Source organism: Myripristis murdjan, chromosome 5 (assembly GCF_902150065.1).
Source record: "Myripristis murdjan chromosome 5, fMyrMur1.1, whole genome shotgun sequence".
Lineage (NCBI taxonomy): Eukaryota > Metazoa > Chordata > Actinopteri > Holocentriformes > Holocentridae > Myripristis > Myripristis murdjan.
In genome coordinates this window covers 21,670,530-21,688,694 of record NC_043984.1, presented here as the reverse complement: position 1 = coordinate 21,688,694, position 18,165 = coordinate 21,670,530, and the positions used below count along the sequence as shown (strand labels likewise).

At 40.1% G+C, this 18,165-nt stretch overlaps 1 protein-coding gene across 4 annotated transcripts; it reads right to left on the bottom strand.

Annotated features, from left to right (window-relative positions):
• Nucleotides 1-1,122: 1,122 nt before the first annotated feature.
• On the bottom strand, nt 1,123-16,962 carry arfgap1 (ADP-ribosylation factor GTPase activating protein 1). Of its 4 annotated transcripts, none has more exons than XM_030050907.1 (13): nt 16,940-16,962; nt 12,966-13,036; nt 12,698-12,807; nt 11,913-12,084; nt 11,455-11,555; nt 11,261-11,347; nt 11,020-11,134; nt 10,877-10,933; nt 10,626-10,658; nt 9,185-9,241; nt 8,160-8,219; nt 6,561-6,616; nt 1,123-6,439 (listed from the first exon to the last, which is right to left on the bottom strand). In XM_030050907.1, the coding sequence occupies exons 2-13, from the start codon at nt 13,023-13,025 to the stop codon at nt 6,097-6,099; spliced, it is 1,251 nt and encodes a 416-aa protein (XP_029906767.1). In that variant the 5' UTR covers nt 13,026-13,036; nt 16,940-16,962; the 3' UTR covers nt 1,123-6,096. The 4 variants fall into 4 exon arrangements, with proteins under 4 accessions (XP_029906767.1, XP_029906766.1, XP_029906768.1 ...); XM_030050906.1 differs by lacking the exon at nt 16,940-16,962 and adding an exon at nt 15,082-15,357; XM_030050908.1 differs by lacking the exons at nt 8,160-8,219; nt 16,940-16,962 and adding an exon at nt 15,082-15,360 and having other exon boundaries at nt 6,561-6,610.
• Nucleotides 16,963-18,165: the final 1,203 nt, after the last annotated feature.

The window sequence follows — 18,165 nt, the reverse complement described above, 5'->3', positions numbered from 1 at the left end:
TCTCTGCACACGTGGGCTACAGGTCCATGCGATTTATTTGAAGTGAACTGAACTCCTTTATTAAGATACAGTTCTGTATTCCTGAGTGTGAAAACTGGTCGTGGTTTCTGTGGGTCCATATCACCGTCTACTGAAAACCCGTGCCAATGGCGGATTTTGGGGTGGCATGGGGTGACAGCTGCCACCATGAAAAAGGGCCGTGCCACCCCAGCTGCCTCCCCAGTTTGGGGCACTCTAAAATAAATGTTGCTGGGAATTTACAATAGCAATGGGCAAGTTCAAGTGAACACAGCGTGGTTGTGTTCCTGTCGACAAATTCAAGGGGAATGAGAAAATGTGCTATTGCACTTTTTCTCTGTCTTACAGAGGTCAGTAGCTTTGGTTGGGCTTTTCTATCTACAGGTTTTGCACAAACAGATGCACTGTATCATTAAAATGGAGCACAAATGAACTGATACGTGGTATATACACCATATCAGGTTGAGGTTGTATGAGGTTTGATCAGAGTCCAAAATTGTAAATATGTATACACTCACTGTCCACTTTATTAGGTCCACCTGCACAATCTAATACAATTCAACACAACTGTTCTGCCACTACATTTACTGTTATGATGCTAATGATGCTCAGGTTTCCTTTTTGTCACAGTAATACAGGTGTTCATTCAATTGGCATTGAGCTCATAGTGGTGCTGTTGTAATGAACGGCATTTTATTGAAAGCTGTTTCTAATATTCTGTCCCGCTCATGTATATAAATAGGGAGGACAAAAAATTAGAAACACCTCTCCATATAATGTAGTCCAGTACAAGGCCTCTGCAAACTACAACCTCAGTAATAAACCTATGATTAAATTTACACATTTTTCACAATGTCAACAAACACTGAATATTATTAACATTTTAAAAGATAGACTTTATGGCAGAGCTGTTGCACTGAACTGCATTGTACAGGTGGACCTAATAAACTGGCCACTGAGTGTATATACATATATATGTATGTTTAGATGCTGTGTCCAAACCTCACGCCAGCTCTCTGTAACACTTAGTCATATCGAGAAAACTTGCCATAAAAGGCTAGTCCTCCAACCCTCACGATAACGCACAATAAGTACAATTTCTCATTCACGGCACAATATATTTTTATTTAACACAGACAACAGGTGTACAGAAAAATATCCACAGCCTGAACTGAGTTGGTAACACTGGCTCACCTCATGGGATGGTTGCTGGTGGAACTTGAGGGGAAAATGGGCTCAACACACTTGGATTCACTGAGGAAGCAACTTTTGAAAATGAAAAACTGCTGAATGGATTTCACTCCAAGTTACACCTCATGCACAACATCAAAAATAGTATTTCTCACATGACAGCTATACCCACAAACACTGCCACAACCAATCTTCAAAGTTTGGCAGGCACAAGATGTTGCTTTAAACAGATGTTCAGGAAAATTAAGGTGAAGTAAGATTCAGAACAGGTGCTAAAATAAACACCATCACTTCCCATTAAAATCCACTGCTCATGTCAAGAAATATTGGATGCATTTCATTCAACACTCAAAATGACTAATCAAATCTTCACTTTTTTTTAAACTGTGTAATGTCACAGCACCAAGTCTTCTCTTAATTTATTTGTATTTCTTGCCAGCATAAAATAAAATAAGGAAGTTTAAAAAAGGAAAAACAAAATTATAATTGTACATCATGATAAATACAGAGAAAGCTGAGAGCAACTACACATCCCTTGACATTTCATCGTAGATGGTGATAACACACATGTACACCTCACTGTATCATACACACAAATAACCTTGGAGGCTAGCTGACATCAGTATCAACAAAAAGACAAAGACAGCTGTTTAAGGCGTGTAACACAATGTACAGGATAGCACGACTGCAGAGGTGGAACTACACAATCGCTGCACAAGTGCCGCTCAGTTAGTTTAATTTACGCCATCACATAATCGGTTAGTGTAAAAAACATGCCAACGTTTTACGCCCATCTTTGTTTCTCGTTTTGTGTGAGCACATCTCTTCTTTCAATCAAGACACGCCGAATCAAGCCTGCAGTTTAAGGCCTACAACAAAACAATGCTGAGGGGGATTTAAAGGACCATGCCAGTGATTTTGAATGTGTGGCCCGTTTACTACAACTTACCTACAATTTGCACTGCAGCAAACCTTTTGTAGCATTTCATGTGGCAGTAATAAATAGCATATAAACAAAATCCTGCATTATTCAAATATTAATTTTTGGTTGAAACACCCACCTTATAATGTTCTGCTTCTGCAGCTAACAAAGTCGTCACTATTCATAAAGCACAGAACTGATAATTCACCGTGTATAGAAAACGTTTCCCCAGGACTATTTTCTGGCAAAGAGATAGTTTCACTCTGCCCAATTTCAAGTCTCAAAACACAACAGTGCTGCTGCTTTTAGCAAAAAAAAAAAAAAAAAAAAAAGTTAATTTTGATATTGTTGTGGAATGAATGGATGAATGGAAACCAATAGCTAGATTTCTAAAATGCAGCTGTTTGCTTTGGGGAAAAGATTAGCAGAAACATGAAGTATGTACATTTTGTTAAACCATGCAAAATCACCAGCATGGTCCTGAAACAAAATACAATAAAACACACTTTCAGTACTCTGTAGTCGGTAAGATCCAGTAAACTGAACACTTCTGGACAGAGGTAGGGAATGGACATGGAATGAAGCAAGTTCCCAGGATCATTTATCTTTCGCCTTATAAAATCAGACAACTGGAGTGTCATTTTTCATTTTTTTTTTGTTATGTTTTAAGGCCCAGATTGGGACATCTGGAAACCAGTAGCAACAGGTATTATAACAATGTCATACTCTAAGAGGGGATAAAGAGCCTCACAGAATCAGATGCAAGCCAAGTGCAGTCCATTTAAGATGTGCAATTCAACTCAATCATTAGTCTGTTTTTTCCCCTTATAATATTATGAATTTTATACAAATAAACTGGCTCTTACAGTTATTTTATTGTATACAGAAGTGACAAAGCTTTATGTAACAGGAAATAAAAGGTCACATATGAGATTTAGACATTGTTGCACTATTGGCCAAGCTCTTAACCTGCACAGCTCAATCAAAATTTCCAGATTATTAGACTTTCGAGATGCTCATTCATGTTGATTGCATGTCTAATTGCTAAACTGGTGATTTATTTTTTATGCTACATTCGCCTGTATGGTGGAACAATGGAAAGTGGAGTTGCCTTGGGATCATTTCTGATGGAAGGGAACATTTAGTTTTCCTACCAGAAATGCTCTTTCAAAACCAGATTTAAAAAAAAAAAAAAAAAAAAAAAAAAAAAGGAAAAAAAAAACACTGAAAATGTACTGTCAAATGAATGATGGGATGCAATATCTTGATAAAAATCAATTTATAACGATGTTCACTCTATAATGAGCCTCCATCATTACTCCCCAATTCAGATGCTCATACACACATTTTCAGATGTAGCACTCTAGTGTTTTCCATTAAATTCAATGCGACCGATGTGCAGTGACACCTGACACAGATACTGAGAGCAGTGCACAGAGAGAGAGTGCGACTTCATATGAGACGACTGAAGTTACAGTTTACAAAGGTCTAGTAGCTCGGCTGAGGTCACGAAAGTTACTGTGGCGATCCCACAGGTTTGGCAGTAAATAACATGCAATGAACAATCCAGTCTACAGTCACCAGTTGTGTGCAGCAATTCAAACACAATCCATAATTTACGGTCAACGGAGAACGCATGCACGCACATACGCACACACAAACACACACACACACACACGTGCACACACACACACACATCTGCGATAAAAGCTGATTATCTAATGAAATTATCACTGTACAGAGGAGGAATTTATTCACTCCACCTCAATATATCATTCTCTTCCCGATGACAAGATTATTTGATAAAGACTAAACCATTTATTTCATCTTCAGACACCATTTATATAATCTTCATTAAAATATCCAAGGTGTATCTTAAGCACACACACAAAAAAAAAAAAATGCATTATGAATGAAACCACTCATTTCCAGCATCTAGCGAGTGGGTTTCACAATATAGGGACTCATTATCCCCTCTGCCACCCCCATGATATATAAGTAAGTAATGGAAGTAATGAAAAGTATGGTGACATTTTATCGACATTGTAATTATTCTAATGAAAGACATTAACATGATGGCCTATCAAAATAAATCTTGCATGAGAGAAGAAGTTAATGAAAGCTGAAAAGGACTTTATCTCATCAGGTAATAGATGCTTGGCTTTTAAGAATAGCTTGACATTTTTGTTACCAAAGGGATTTGTACTGTCTTGTGATGTGGTGAGGCTGAAAACGAAAAAAAAAATGTTAAACTGCAAAATACCGTGATATGAAATTGAATTGGAATGATTAGAAAGAAAAAAAAAAGCTTTTGAAAACACTTTTAAATCAAGATAGAAACAAAAAACTACCCAAACCATACTGGCATGTCAGAGTTAGTTTCTACAGGTTATGTGTTTAATAATGTTAATTAATAAAATGCATCTGTACTGACATAAATGCAAGTTATTTGTAATCGGTATCAAAGCAAATCCAATGAGATTTCAGTTGGCGAGCACAACATTAAAGTCATACATGCATGTTTGCCTAAAACCAATCACTAGTCATGCTGTACGTCTTTCTTCAGCAGGGCAATTAACTCGTTTTGCTTGAACATAACAAATATTCAACTATTGTGCAATGTGCATCTTTTTGTTTTGTGGCCCTGACATCACCATAATGTTGTAATTATCAGACCCCCTCGACTATTTGCACATTTTTGTGCTAAAAATATTCAACATGCATTTATTTGTTCTTTTTGCTGTTCCTGGAAAATATTCTAAGAAGGATGATCAAGTATTTATAATATGGTACATTTTAATCAATAGCAAAATTAAGTTTGTATGAGTATTTAAAAATTGTTACATCTGAACTGCTTTAACAACCAAAAGGTATTAAATATTTCAGATTTTACATTACTGAGACTTAATCTTCGCATTGTAAAGAAGATATTTAAACAAATCACTACTTTCCGACCACTAGGTAAAAATACTGTGAGAGCACTTTGCAGTGAGAGTCACTTCCATGGTAAACATGAAAAGTGCCCTTCAATGATGATCTGTATTTCTGCACATTATGCCAGGACACTTTTTTACTTGTCAGGACAGTTAGAAATGAATCAAGGCCACACGAAAAGGAAAAAAATATGTTTTGCTGGAAGGGCCATTTAGCCCTTATCTAACTCGTATACTAATTCAACTTTTATTTCATTTTTAATTTACAAATCCACAAATATGTAGTTATTCTAGCCAATGTGTTACAAAGTTTATTTTGCTCCTGTCATTTTGCAACACTTTGCACCAAACCTTTCAGATGGTATTACAATACCGCTGTCCAATATGTCCTTGCAAAGTACTTTTTCTAACATAAAAAAAAAAAAAAAATCTGGAATCTTTTACAAAACAAAACGTGCAAAAGTTCTGGGCACAGCATGAGAATTTTTTGTGAGCAACTGTTGGTAAGATGTATACCTCATCTTTTAAAAATGGGCTGTGCCTGAAAGAAAACTAAAAAGTTCACTAACAAACATAAAAGGGTACAAGTAGGGTACAATTAGCTGTTCTTCGGCAACATTTACAACGTCAAATTTTCTTTCTCATGCATAAATTCTTGTATGATGGACCAAACGCCACGATCAATAAACCTGTATGGACATCGGCTTTTTCACCATCGACTATTTTTACTTCAGAAGCCAAGACAGTAAGGACATTATGACCATATCTACACTGATTCAGAGTTTAAATCATTGTGATGAAGATAATTTACATTACATTATAAGATGACGCTGTTTAGGAATAACTTCCAGAATACGCTCTGTTTAATTTTGGGTTTCATTCATTCTTTCTCTGGCTGTACTAAATACATCATGAATGGACTGACGGGAACGGAGCAGGAGCAGCTCTTTCCGTGAAAGTGCCTGTGAGATGAACAGAGCGAGAAGGTAAGAAGGTAGGGGAAAGGTGACAATGTGCATGAGTGTGACGTCACTACCAGTCTGCATTATCCCAGGTTTCCTCGGCAGGTTTCGTCGGGCTCTTCTTTCCCTTGGTGTCATCAGCGTTGTCCCAGTTGTTGTCCCAGGCCTCCCAGCTGTCTCCTGTGCTGTGTTTGTTGTTGGAAGCTGCTTCCGAGCCCCAATTGTCCCAACTGTCGGAGCTCTTCTTTGCAGAATTATCTGCGTTGGTCCAGCTATCACTGCTGGGGGATTTCTTGGGCTTTAAGGAGCTGTTGCTGCCAAAGGTTTCCCAGAAGTCCTTTGCGGGAGGCTGGACAGAACTGCCCTGGTAGCCCTCGGTGGCATCCATGTTCTGGTAGCTCTCTCCAGCAGACCTGAGAACAGTCAGCACATGTAACACATGTTCAGATAGCTCATGTTTCATGGCCTTGAGTCACACAGTTCAAAGGGTGTGCTGTTCATGATTTTTAAACTGCATGAATTTGTTTCCATTACCCGTCTTCTGGCTTTCCTGAGAAGAGGCCGGTCAATTTTGCACCAGCTCCCTGAACCTAAGAAAAGAGATGGATAATATGTTGGGGTACACAAACTACTGTAATCAAAGAGAAAACAGACCTGTATCACAGACAAAGGGCCCTATCTTGCGCCAGACTCCCTAAACCCGCTATTTGCGGATTTAGGATTTAGGAAGAGGCGTTCCCCCGTAAAATTGCTATCTTGTGCACCTCCCGCTATCCGCAAAACACCTTCGCTACCCGCTATATTATGTATAGGCGTGTTTTGGGCGTTACGCCAGATAAACCAATCAGTGTGCCAGGTGCCATTGCCTTTAAGGGCAGGATGCGCTATCCTAAATCCTAAATCCTAAACCCGCGATGGAGAGAGGGAGGTAGATTTTCTCAGGGCTTCTACTGAGGCTAAAGCAAGGTGGCTTTATATACATATTATATATTATATTATAGGCGAGTTAATTCGGGAGATGGAGCCACATGTGTCCAAGTGGACGTGTCACAAGGTTGTACTGATTGAGTAAAATCCCTGGGTCACACACCACACACAAGAGGCAGAGGGGGAACTATGTGTAAACTAATTTATTGACAAGGTAGATTGGGCAAATAAAATATTAAAATAATAATAAAAATATAGCACAGCTGCTGGCTTATGATAAAACAATAAAACGTGCTGGCGTAAGTGTCCAATTAAAACAGTCTTTCCTCTAAACAGTCTATATGAGTAACATACTCAGTCCATTCCGGCGGCGTCCCGGTATCAGTCCGACCGTGTGCGTGGTGAGGCTCCGTCGGGGCGCGTATTGAAGCCGCCTGGGCGCGCTCTCCTAACAGCACACACTTTAGGGAAAGCGGATAGCGGGTGGTCCTGACCACCCGCTATCCGCTTTCCCTAAAGTGTGTGCGCAAGATAGCAACTTTAGGGATAGCGCATGAAACACGCCCACGACGCACCTCCAGGCGCAAATGATGCAGTCGGCATAACGGATAGCGGGTAGCGGGTGGCGCAAGATACCGTTTAGGGATAGCGGAAGCTCCTAAATCCGCAATTTGCGGGTAGCGGGTAGTGGCAGCGGATAGCGGGTGGCACAAGATAGGGCCCAAACTGTACATTAGAACATGTAAATTAGAAAAGCTAATCCAAAAGTCTCAACACCAAAAATACTGAATGAAAATTAAAAAACTGAAACTTTTTACAAATGGTAATGATGCCAACTCATTTTTGACTGACATAGGAACATAAAAACTATCATTAAATCTCAACAGCTTAGCATGATAATAGCAACGACAATTTTACACGTGCACACTGATTTTAACTCTTGAGAGAAAACATCTACACAGTACTCACCACGGAGTAAAAAAAGGCAGCAAGGAAAACAGGAGAATATATTAATATCATTCAAATGTACATAAGCACAGCAAAACCAGTCTCCATTGAGGAATACAAAATGGGCGGACAGGTGGAGTTGTGTGTGTGTTTGTGTTTGTGTGAGTGTGTGTGTGTGTGGTGGAGCCCATGTTGCTTCCTCAGGAGACTGGTTCTGGGTCTGTGCAGCATGGCAGAGGTCTGCCCCCACCGTCCTACCTTGTTTGCCAGCCCAGTGAAGCTGACTGCCATTTCATCTAGCAACTTTCCATCCTTCACCTGGATGAGCCAAATTATTATTAAAAACAAATGAAACAACTTTGTACATCCAAAGAGGTTTGCCAAACTGAATGTAGTGTAAGCAAAAATTACTTTTTGATTGCAAGAAAAGTGATTACAATTTAGACTAATTTAGATATTTATCTGCAACACAAAAACAAACGTAACTCTTTGGTGGATAGTCTAAACTCCAAACTAATGCAGCTATCACTATTTTGTAATTTTCTACGAGAAGAACTATGTCACATAAGCATATACTATGAATACTTTCAATCACCAAAGCCACTTGTACATTAGAAGACAAAAGCAAGACTAAAATACATTTAAGTCAAAGTCTCTTAGTATTTTTACAGTCACTTACTGAGGTCCTTTCAACATTGTCAACAATTTTTCATAGTTCTTGTTCAACCAAATGGCACGTAGCTGCAGTTTACATTTGTTAGCAAGGCCAGGGCAAAGCAATAAGGCATCAAACAATTAGTCTCAAGAACCCATCTAAGAAGCAGCACCACTATTTACACTTTCATATCCCATTGACTTACACTCTGACATTGCTAACAGTTTATGACAGTAAGCCAGTGCAGATTTTCTGCAAACCAAAACTCAGAGGTGAGTAACTTAAGAGGGGTCTTAATTAATGAATAATATTATAGGCTTTAAAAATATTCAACTTTAGTTTTAGGCCCTACAATAGCCCGGTGATTGTACTGACAATTTATATTTCCTCATCCTTTAGATAGATACGTCACTAAAGCTGTATGCTACAGAGAATTCACTGAGCCATTAAGCGGTTTGTCTTTCTGCACCATCAAAACCATTGCTTTTGTCGTTTAATGTGAGGCTGGCATAAAGCAGATAAAGTTCCACGTACAGGCAGTGTAGAAAATGCACATTCACATCTGAAGCTGTTTTTATAAAGCAATGCATCCCACCACCAAAGCAACAACTTCAAACATCAATGTTACCTTTTCTTGGGTGGGTTTGATAACATTTTCATTAATTGTCTGTCCTAACTCTGTGGCCTAGTTGGAAGTAAGAGGGGAGAACAGGCTTGAATGAAACAGAGGAGTTCAACATTCACAATAATGCAAGACAGTGAGCTGCTTGCACTGCAGCTGCATGCAGTGAGTGATCATTTCATTCACTATGACACCGAACAAGCACCAGAGGATGTAATGGTTTATAAAAGTCACATGTCAGGATGTACCTCTCTTTTGGGGAAATTTAGTATTGCACACACACACCAAATATGTGATTTTTCTAAGTTTGGTGAAGTGCAAGCAGCCCTAATTAATCATAAGAGCTTTCTAACTCTATGTCTTCCACTTCAGATTGTTAAAAGCAACTTCTTTGGCATTTGTCCCCCTGAGTTCAGTCTCTAAAGTGAAATGCTGCACTAGAACTGCGCATTTTTGCCCACAGCACTGAGTTACCTTGACACCTCATTTGGAAGAAAGTAGCAAACAACTCATGAATAGCTAATGACATTTTTTTTAAATTCATATTATATTTCAGCTGGATTATGTACCAAACCAAAAGGAGGTATACTGAGGTTTCCTTTACATACCATTACACCTCTAAAGCACTGTCAGAAGCAAACAAATTATCATCAATATGGGCAAAAAATTGTCATGCATGAACGGATAACCCATGATCAACAGACATAAGTGAACAATGTTCATGAGCATTGTCTTTAGTGTCTATATGGCATGAGTTGAGGACTAAGAGTTAAAGGCAATCCCCATCACATCTACTTTCAATTAACAATGACGGTTTCAGATTAAACAGCACTGACAGGTCATCCATAAACTCAAAATGCACGTGCCAAGAAACACATAAAACATTGTGTTAATATATTCAAACAGAAGCCAGTTATGCTGCCATCCACCACTATGCATATCAACATCTACAAAGGGTTTTTTTTGTTGTTGCTTTTTCCCCTTAGCTGGACTGAAAAATTATGACATGTCAACAAAAGACAATGATGCATTCTTTGAAATAAAATAATAATAGTAATAATAATAATAATGATGATGATGATAGTAAAAAAAAAAAAAAAAAAAAGTACACGTGCAATATATATGCATGATGCTGAAAAAGCGCCATGCAGCTAGCATCTGCTTTACCGGTTCTGGGGGCGCTCTATAGCCCCTTAACTAGGTCCACAGAAGGCAAAGAGATATTAAAGTAGTAACAGTTCATTCTACTGCAAGAATCAAATGAAGATATTCATGCATATTTGAAGTTCACATCTTAAAAGTCTACATTGTCTGCTCAGAGATTTATCAAGCAAAATGTCTGGCACTCTACTGATAAGGTAAAGTAAGAAGGAAATGTAGTACAAACATCACGTCATATCAAATGTAAGTCTGAAAGCTACATGTAAACGTATTCACTGTGTCATACCTTTAAGGTTGCTTGGTTTGCCAGTTTAGCCGTCTACATCAAGGAGAAAAGGAGAAAAAAAAAGATGTGATTTAGAAAGCAATTTATGTGACCATTACCTGACAATTGATTTCTGTCAAAGTTTAAGAAGTTTCTTGTTTTGAACTTGTTTTGGAAGATCTCTAGGCAGAGCTGCTGCTTCTCAGCCTAAAGCTCTACAGGCATTCAGTGCCACCAGGATGTAACAGTGTGTATCATACAAAGATACTTACATTATCTTTAGCAACAGAGGCAAACTTGCTCGCTCCAACTGTGAAACTGCTCCAACCCTGTCGAGAAAACAAACATTATCATAGAGAAAATATTTTAAAGTGAAGGGAAATGAAACTCAATCTGGAGATATATTGGGACATACTGAATAAATCGAAGACATGGCATTGTTCAGGAAGTCGTCTTCTTTCTTCTCTGGGGTCACTGTGTTGCCAAAACCAACGTACCGGTTCTCTTGATTCCCACTGTAGCCCCCTCCACTGCAGATGTGTAAAAAATATATAGGAAACATTCGATTAAATACATACTTTGACCAGGAGAACAACATCAGGGGAGCACAGGATCAAGTACAGCAGACTAATTAGAGTGTAATGTAAAGCTCTCACCTTTGATATGAGTTAACATCATCACTCAACCAGTCTTCAAAAGCCTTGTCTCCAGATTTTGACGAGTTCTGTCCCGGTCCCCCTGAGCTACACAGGAGAAATACATTTTAACTGCTTTGAGGACTGTTCTGCATTGAGTATTCAAAAAGACGCAGCAGCTTGAACGTGTTGTACAACATTTCCTTCGCTCTTACCGATGAGAGGATGATAGGCTAGTCTTTGGTTGAGGAGATGTCCAGTTTTTGGCAGAGGATGTCTCAATGGACCACTCCTTACCCTCCGCTAATGTTGCAACCTGTCATAAACAATGTCAAAACATACTGATTGTTTTGATGAATAGGTGACTCCACCACAAAATGTAGGTAAAATAGCACTCAGAGAACACACATCTCCACTAGCAGTTAATTATTGTCCAATTTGTACTACACCAAATCACATTTCTATTACTTAAATTATAATTTAAATTGATTTCTTTACCCTGCAAATATACCCTTGTGATTTGGAATAATGTCTAGGCCACCATTATTTTCATAATTACAGCTTAAAACAAACAAAGAATAATCTTCTTATGGTGGAAATCCCAGCTCATCAAATCTAATCACTTGGCCCAGCCCACCTTTTAATCACAGACCCGTAAGTCTAAGCACCTCACCTTGTCCCTAAACAGCGCAGCAGCTCTGCTGTTGTATTTTTCCTGTAAGCTCCAGCTGGGATCATAATCATCCTGGATTTCAAGAAACAGGCGAAATTTTCCGTTCCCTCCTGCTTTCATCTTCTCGAGTTCGATATCCTTCCACTTGTCCATTGTGACAGAGCGCACAAAGCTGCAGAAACGACACAGCAGATAAACAAATTTCTGTCAGTCATCTTTGAATGGAAAGGTATGAAACACATACAACAGGTTTTTGGGCTTGTTAGTCAGCTTAAGTGTTACATGATGAGGAAACGGATGTCAAAATCATCCACCAGTAGATCATTCATGCCAGTGTTTCAGGGGAAATTTTGGTATCTACATTCTCAGCAGGTAATCTGACCAGCTGATGAATGGGAAAATTCCCCAAAAACTATATAAAAACTATATTCATATAAAGGCTACAGGTGTAATGTGTCACAAAAATCACCCTGGAAGATGCAAAGATCATAATAAATAAATGAAGTGCAGGAAAGGATGCACATCAAGCAAGGTGCAAACAAAGAGACCTGATAAACAATAAAATAGTCACACACACCTCCTTAACGTCTGCAACTTTTAATATCACCAATGTTTCAACTGTTACACCAAAGTCTACAGCTAGCTTTCCACCACTAACATCTCAGAACCTAAACTACACGGCAAGCAATTAACTACTTTGGCAAAGTAAAGCCCAATTCACATGAGCATTTTAATTCATCAAAACGCTGCTATCACAACACTTCAGTAACCTTAAACATGTTTACCTCAGATGGACGCCCAAGCCCCTGTGTTTGCCCGAGCACTCGAGACAAATCCAGATTCCATAAGTCACACTGACCCACTGAGGGTTGAAGGCCCCGCACTCAAAGCAAAGCTGAGGAAAAAACAAGATGTGTAGACTTAATTAATGTACTGACTGATCAATAATTACGCAGACAGCTTTTTTTACACTTTACCAGCCCAACTCCCAGCTTCCTTTTCATTTAATAAGTGATGAAAAGATGACTTATAAGTTCATGTGTGTAAACTTACATTATTCTCATCTTGGGTTCTCACTTCCTTCAGAACTCGTCTGGTCCTTGGGCTCGCCATGTTGACCCACACTGAAAGAGAAATTTAAGTGTGCTTGTCATTCAGTATCACCAGAGTTTGTTATGTACCTGCTGGGTCACATTTACAAGAAATTTAACACAGGATGGTGATGCTGCAGATGTTGACCATTCTTACATAAACACTGTAGTCCTAACTAGGGATACATCAAAATCTTTTTTCCTCACTGTCGATACCAATGACAAATATGGAACGTCAGTACTAACCAATACCAAGAATCAATCTGATCTGATTATTTTTGCTGCACAGCAGAGGCTTGAACCATTGGAGCTGATAGTTGAGCATGCTAACGCTATGTTGGCTAAGTACTCCAGAGCTGCAATGTTTATCCACCATCACTTCAACAGGATGTGGATATTCTCACTAAAAGGATGAACACCTTGGATATTTGTTGTAGTAACATTACGGATGCATTCTGTGCCTGTTCCAACCCTCTGCTCAGACTTGAGGACCACAGTATCATTTGTTTACGCCCACTGTACACACAGGAACTCAAACATCACAAGCTATAATCTTGCAGAGATCCACAGTGGTCGGAGGACACCATTACATGACTTCAAGGCTCCCTGGCACACACAATGACAGGAGCGTTTTTGTCTGCAATAGCCAATTCAAGAGCCTTTTGCCAAAGAAATGAATACATTCTACACCCGCTTTGACACTTGGGATTTCTCAGCCGAATGTGAAGAACGGATGAAGGCCCTCCCTCCTCTGGACCCCGAGAAGGCGGCCCCCTTTCCAGAGGAGGATGTGTGGCACCAGCTTAGCCGATATAAGCTAGGCAAGGCCCCGGGGCGTGACGGCATCCCAACATACGACACTGGAGACCCGAGTCCTGGAACTTGCACTGATTCTTCATTCACTCTTCTGCGAATTCTACCAAACTGTGATAATATCCACCATGTGGAAAACTGTGACCATAACTCCAGCACCTAAAAAAAAAAAGGCACAGTGGCCTGCCTGCTGCACCTCCTCCAGCACCTGGACTCTCCAGGCACCTTGGCCAGGATCCTCTGTGTGGACTTCAGCTCTGCTCTCAATCCCATCCAACGGCATCTGGTGATGTGGAAGTTACACAACCTCAACACTTCCTCCCATCTGATCCATCTCCTGCTCAACCATAAGGCCTCTACATAGTCTGCTTTTATTTCTGATGTTACTCAGGGCTTTTGGTATCACTTATTAGTCTTTGGTAAAAACCTCTAATATTGAAACTGCATTTTAGTCTTGTATTAGCACCTATTACATACCAATATGAGTGTCAGTATATTGATGCATCCTTAGTCCTGACAAAGAAATGCTATAATTTCATAAAATACACCAACAACAAGACCCAAGAGAACCTTAAATTTGGAGTCAAAAACAGATACAGCTCCAATCCATCAAACATTCAAATGGCTAGGAGATTAAACATTTATCCTAAGAGTGGAAGCAAGCCCCTGACACAGAGTCCAGAGTGCTAAATCCCCCAGACAAGCATCTGCATCTCCCAGCCAGCAAACCACCAGCTATTGTGAAGTCAGGGGAAGAGAAAGTAAAGGACCTCTTGAGGGGTTTCTTTACACATGAAAGGCCGTCTCTGACCAACACTGAGGTTTAACACCGGCTCAAGACGCAACTCAGGGCACGTCAACAGGAGCGGCGTGCTAATGAAGCCGCTCAGGTTACATTAGCCTACTTTCACTCGCAGTAAAGAGACGTCTTCCTCTTAAAATGTGCCATCTGAAACATCAAACCGCCAGTAATTTAACAACAAAAAAACACGATACTAGAACACACCATGACACGAATTGCGTCCTAAAGCCTTCAGAGGAAACGTCAACCCAAACGAAGCGACACCTCGACTCGTGACGAATGGTCCAACTCGTGCGTTTATACATTTAAACACGTTAAGAAGTCTGTGTGTGTTTTGGTGCTTCAAGCTGTAGTTTTTAAGTGATAAGATTCACATTTATATGACCATCCACCGGCAGCACTGACGTGGGAGCTAACGCTAGCCGACAGCCAGCAGGCTAGCCGAGGCTAACCCATCCCTTACCTGTGTGTGATGAGTGTGTGAGGAGCTGTGTGTGTGTGCTGGTCCAGCTGCTAAACCCTGACGAGGCCTGTGTTCAGCTGCGGGGCACGGCGGGCGATGTCCTGTCACACAGTGAAACTAAACACACCGACAGAGGGACAAATGAACGCTGGCTGCTGATGTTAAACACCGGTGGCCATGTTCCTGTTTGCATACGTTGGCACTGCAATGCATCTTGGGAGTCCAACGTCTTCTTCGGCTATTTTTTTTTTCTTGCTTTGCGCCCTCTTCTTCTTCTTCTTCTTCTTCTTCTTCTTCTTCTTCTCCTTTTTCTTCTACTGCTTCTGCCTGTGCTGCGTCCGCTGCCCTGGAGGGAGGACCATGCAGAAATGACCTGACAATCACACAAGTCTATTTATTTAAATAAATCACTTATTAATACATAATCACCTAATGAGCGTTTTTTTTCTTGCATAGCAGCCTACTATGGCACTTTCTTACCATGCTTACTGCTCAGTTAATTTTACTATGCTTTATAAAATAGTTTATCTTGTCTTCATCCAATCAGACTTTTTTATTATTATTATTATTCCATGTAGCGGAGTTTCTCCTCCCAATACCCCTATGTAATCCCTATGGATTATCTTTATTTATCTCAATTTATGAACTTTACACATGTACAAACTTAATATTTAAACACTGGACGCACATTCATCCATACAAAGAACAAATCTTAACAAAGTAGAATAGTTTGACAGGTTTCATCTGATCTATCTAGTCATCTGATTAACCCTGTCAATCTTGCAGACAACTTCCCTGAATAAAGATTCATTGAACTGGAGGTTGACTAAATGCTTTATTCACTAATTACAAAAGCACATCATGACCCGGTGCTATTAAAAAAAAAAAAAAAAAAGAAGTGAGTTATTGTCATTACCTTCAACCCTAATTTGTCATTTCGCTGCTTTATGTCATTCTTCAGTCTCCCACAGGACTGATTGTCTCATCACCCCACCCTTCACTTTCAGGATCAATTCCTCAGCTGCTACAGCTACTACTGGAGTCAACACTCTGTCCATATTTCCAAAAATATCCACTATAACCAATTTTCCTCTCCTCTTAATTGCCTATGTAGCACTGCATGCAACTTCCACAGGGCCAGGTCAAGTCAGATTTATTTATTTATACAATTAAATAATACACACATGAAAATATATATATATATATATCAGGAAATATCACAGAAATGAATTGAAATTCAAAGGCCTGAGAGAAGAGACAGCATATCAAAAGAGCAAAGACAACACAAGTTATAAATAAAACAAAACCTGCAGTTATGCAGTTAAATAAATAGAAAATACACAGTTCTGTTGTAAAAATAAAACTTGCCATGTTTGAAAGTGAACACCTGCTGAAGCTCTCACCCCAACTGTCTCTGTGATGAACATCAGTGGTTTGCAGGTACTACTGCACATCCAATCACAGTTAACGAATAAATAAATAAATAAATAGTTGTTTTTTCCCCCAGTTAGAGATGATGCACCTGACGATTTCATGAATGCTGGGTTAATTATTTTGCTCATTTTCATACTTGTGCCCCTTGGTGGCAGCTATGTTACTAAGCCTGCACCCGTTATTTTCATCATTATAGCTATTTTTGATGACAGACCAACTAACTGATTTGTTTACTCTCGTGCGATAGTGATCACTCGATATATTTACTTGCATAACTATCGTGGTTGTTTGCAATTTTGTTAGCCACTACACTTTAACCTGCAACCAAGAATGGGATTTCAGAGTTGGATATGATAAAAACATAAATTATGACCAAATGAATGGGTTTATTTTTAGTTTAAATTCCAGTTTCTGACCACTTTACCTCTGACACGTCTCCTGTTCTCTCCTCCACCTCCATAGCCTCAAGCCCCTGAGTTTTGGCTTCTGCCCACGCAAATTCAAAGTACACTATATTACCAAAAGTATTCGCTCACCCATTCAAATGATCAGAATCAGGTGTCCTAATCACTTGGCCTGGCCACAGGTGTATAAAATCAAGCACTCAGGCATGCAGACTGTGAAACAAGACATTTGTGAAAGAATGGGCCGCTCTCAGGAGCTCAGTGAATTCCAGCGTGGAACTGTCATAGGATGCCACCTGTGCAACAAATCCAGTCGTGAAATTTCCTCGCTCCTAAATATTCCACAGTCAACTGTCAGCTCTATTATAACAAAATGGAAGCGTTTGGGAACAACAGCAACTCAGCCACCAAGTGGTAGGCCACGTAAAGTGACGGAGAGGGGTCAGCGGATGCTGAAGCGCATAGTGCAAAGAGGTCGCCGACTTTCTGCACAGTCAATTGCTACAGAGCTACAAACTTCATGTGACCTTCAGATTAGCCCAAGTACAGTACGCAGAGAGCTTCATGGAATGGGTTTCCATGGCCGAGCAGCTGCAGCCAAGCCACACATCACCAAGTGCAATGCAAAGCGTCGGATGCAATGGTGTAAAGCACGCCGCCACTGGCCTCTAGAGCAGTGGAGACGCGTTCTCTGGAGTGATGAATCACGCTTTTCCATCTGGCAATCTGATGGACGAGTCTGGGTTTGGAGGTTGCCAGGAGAACGGTACATTTCAGACTGCATTGTGCGGACTGTGAAATTTGGTGGAGGAGGAATTATGATGTGGGGTTGTTTTTCAGGAGCTGGGCTTGGCCCCTTAGTTCCAGTGAAAGGAACTTTGAATGCTTCAGGATACCAAAACATTTTGGACAATTCCATGCTCCCAACCTTGTGGGAACAGTTTGGAGCGGGCCCCTTCCTCTTCCAACATGACTGTGCACCAGTGCACAAAGCAAGGTCCATAAAGACATGGATGACAGAGTCTGGTGTGGATGAACTTGACTGGCCTGCACAGAGTCCTGACCTGAACCCGATAGAACACCTTTGGGATGAATTAGAGCGGAGACTGAGAGCCAGGCCTTCTCGACCAACATCAGTGTGTGACCTCACCAATGCGCTTTTGGAAGAATGGTCAAAAATTCCTATAAACACTCTCCTCAACCTTGTGGACAGTCTTCCCAGAAGAGTTGAAGCTGTAATAGCTGC

Bases quoted from the DNA above. Each gene is read 5' to 3' on its own strand.
- arfgap1 (XM_030050907.1), bottom strand. From the start codon at position 13,025: ATGGCGAGCCCAAGGACCAGACGAGTTCTGAAGGAAGTGAGAACCCAA. The intron at 12,085-12,697 runs GTAAACATGTTT...TCGTTTCTGCAG, and splicing joins GGCTTGGGCGTCCATCTGAG to CTTTGTGCGCTCTGTCACAA. The intron at 6,440-6,560 runs GTAATGGAAACA...GACTGTTCTCAG, and splicing joins TCAGGAAAGCCAGAAGACGG to GTCTGCTGGAGAGAGCTACC.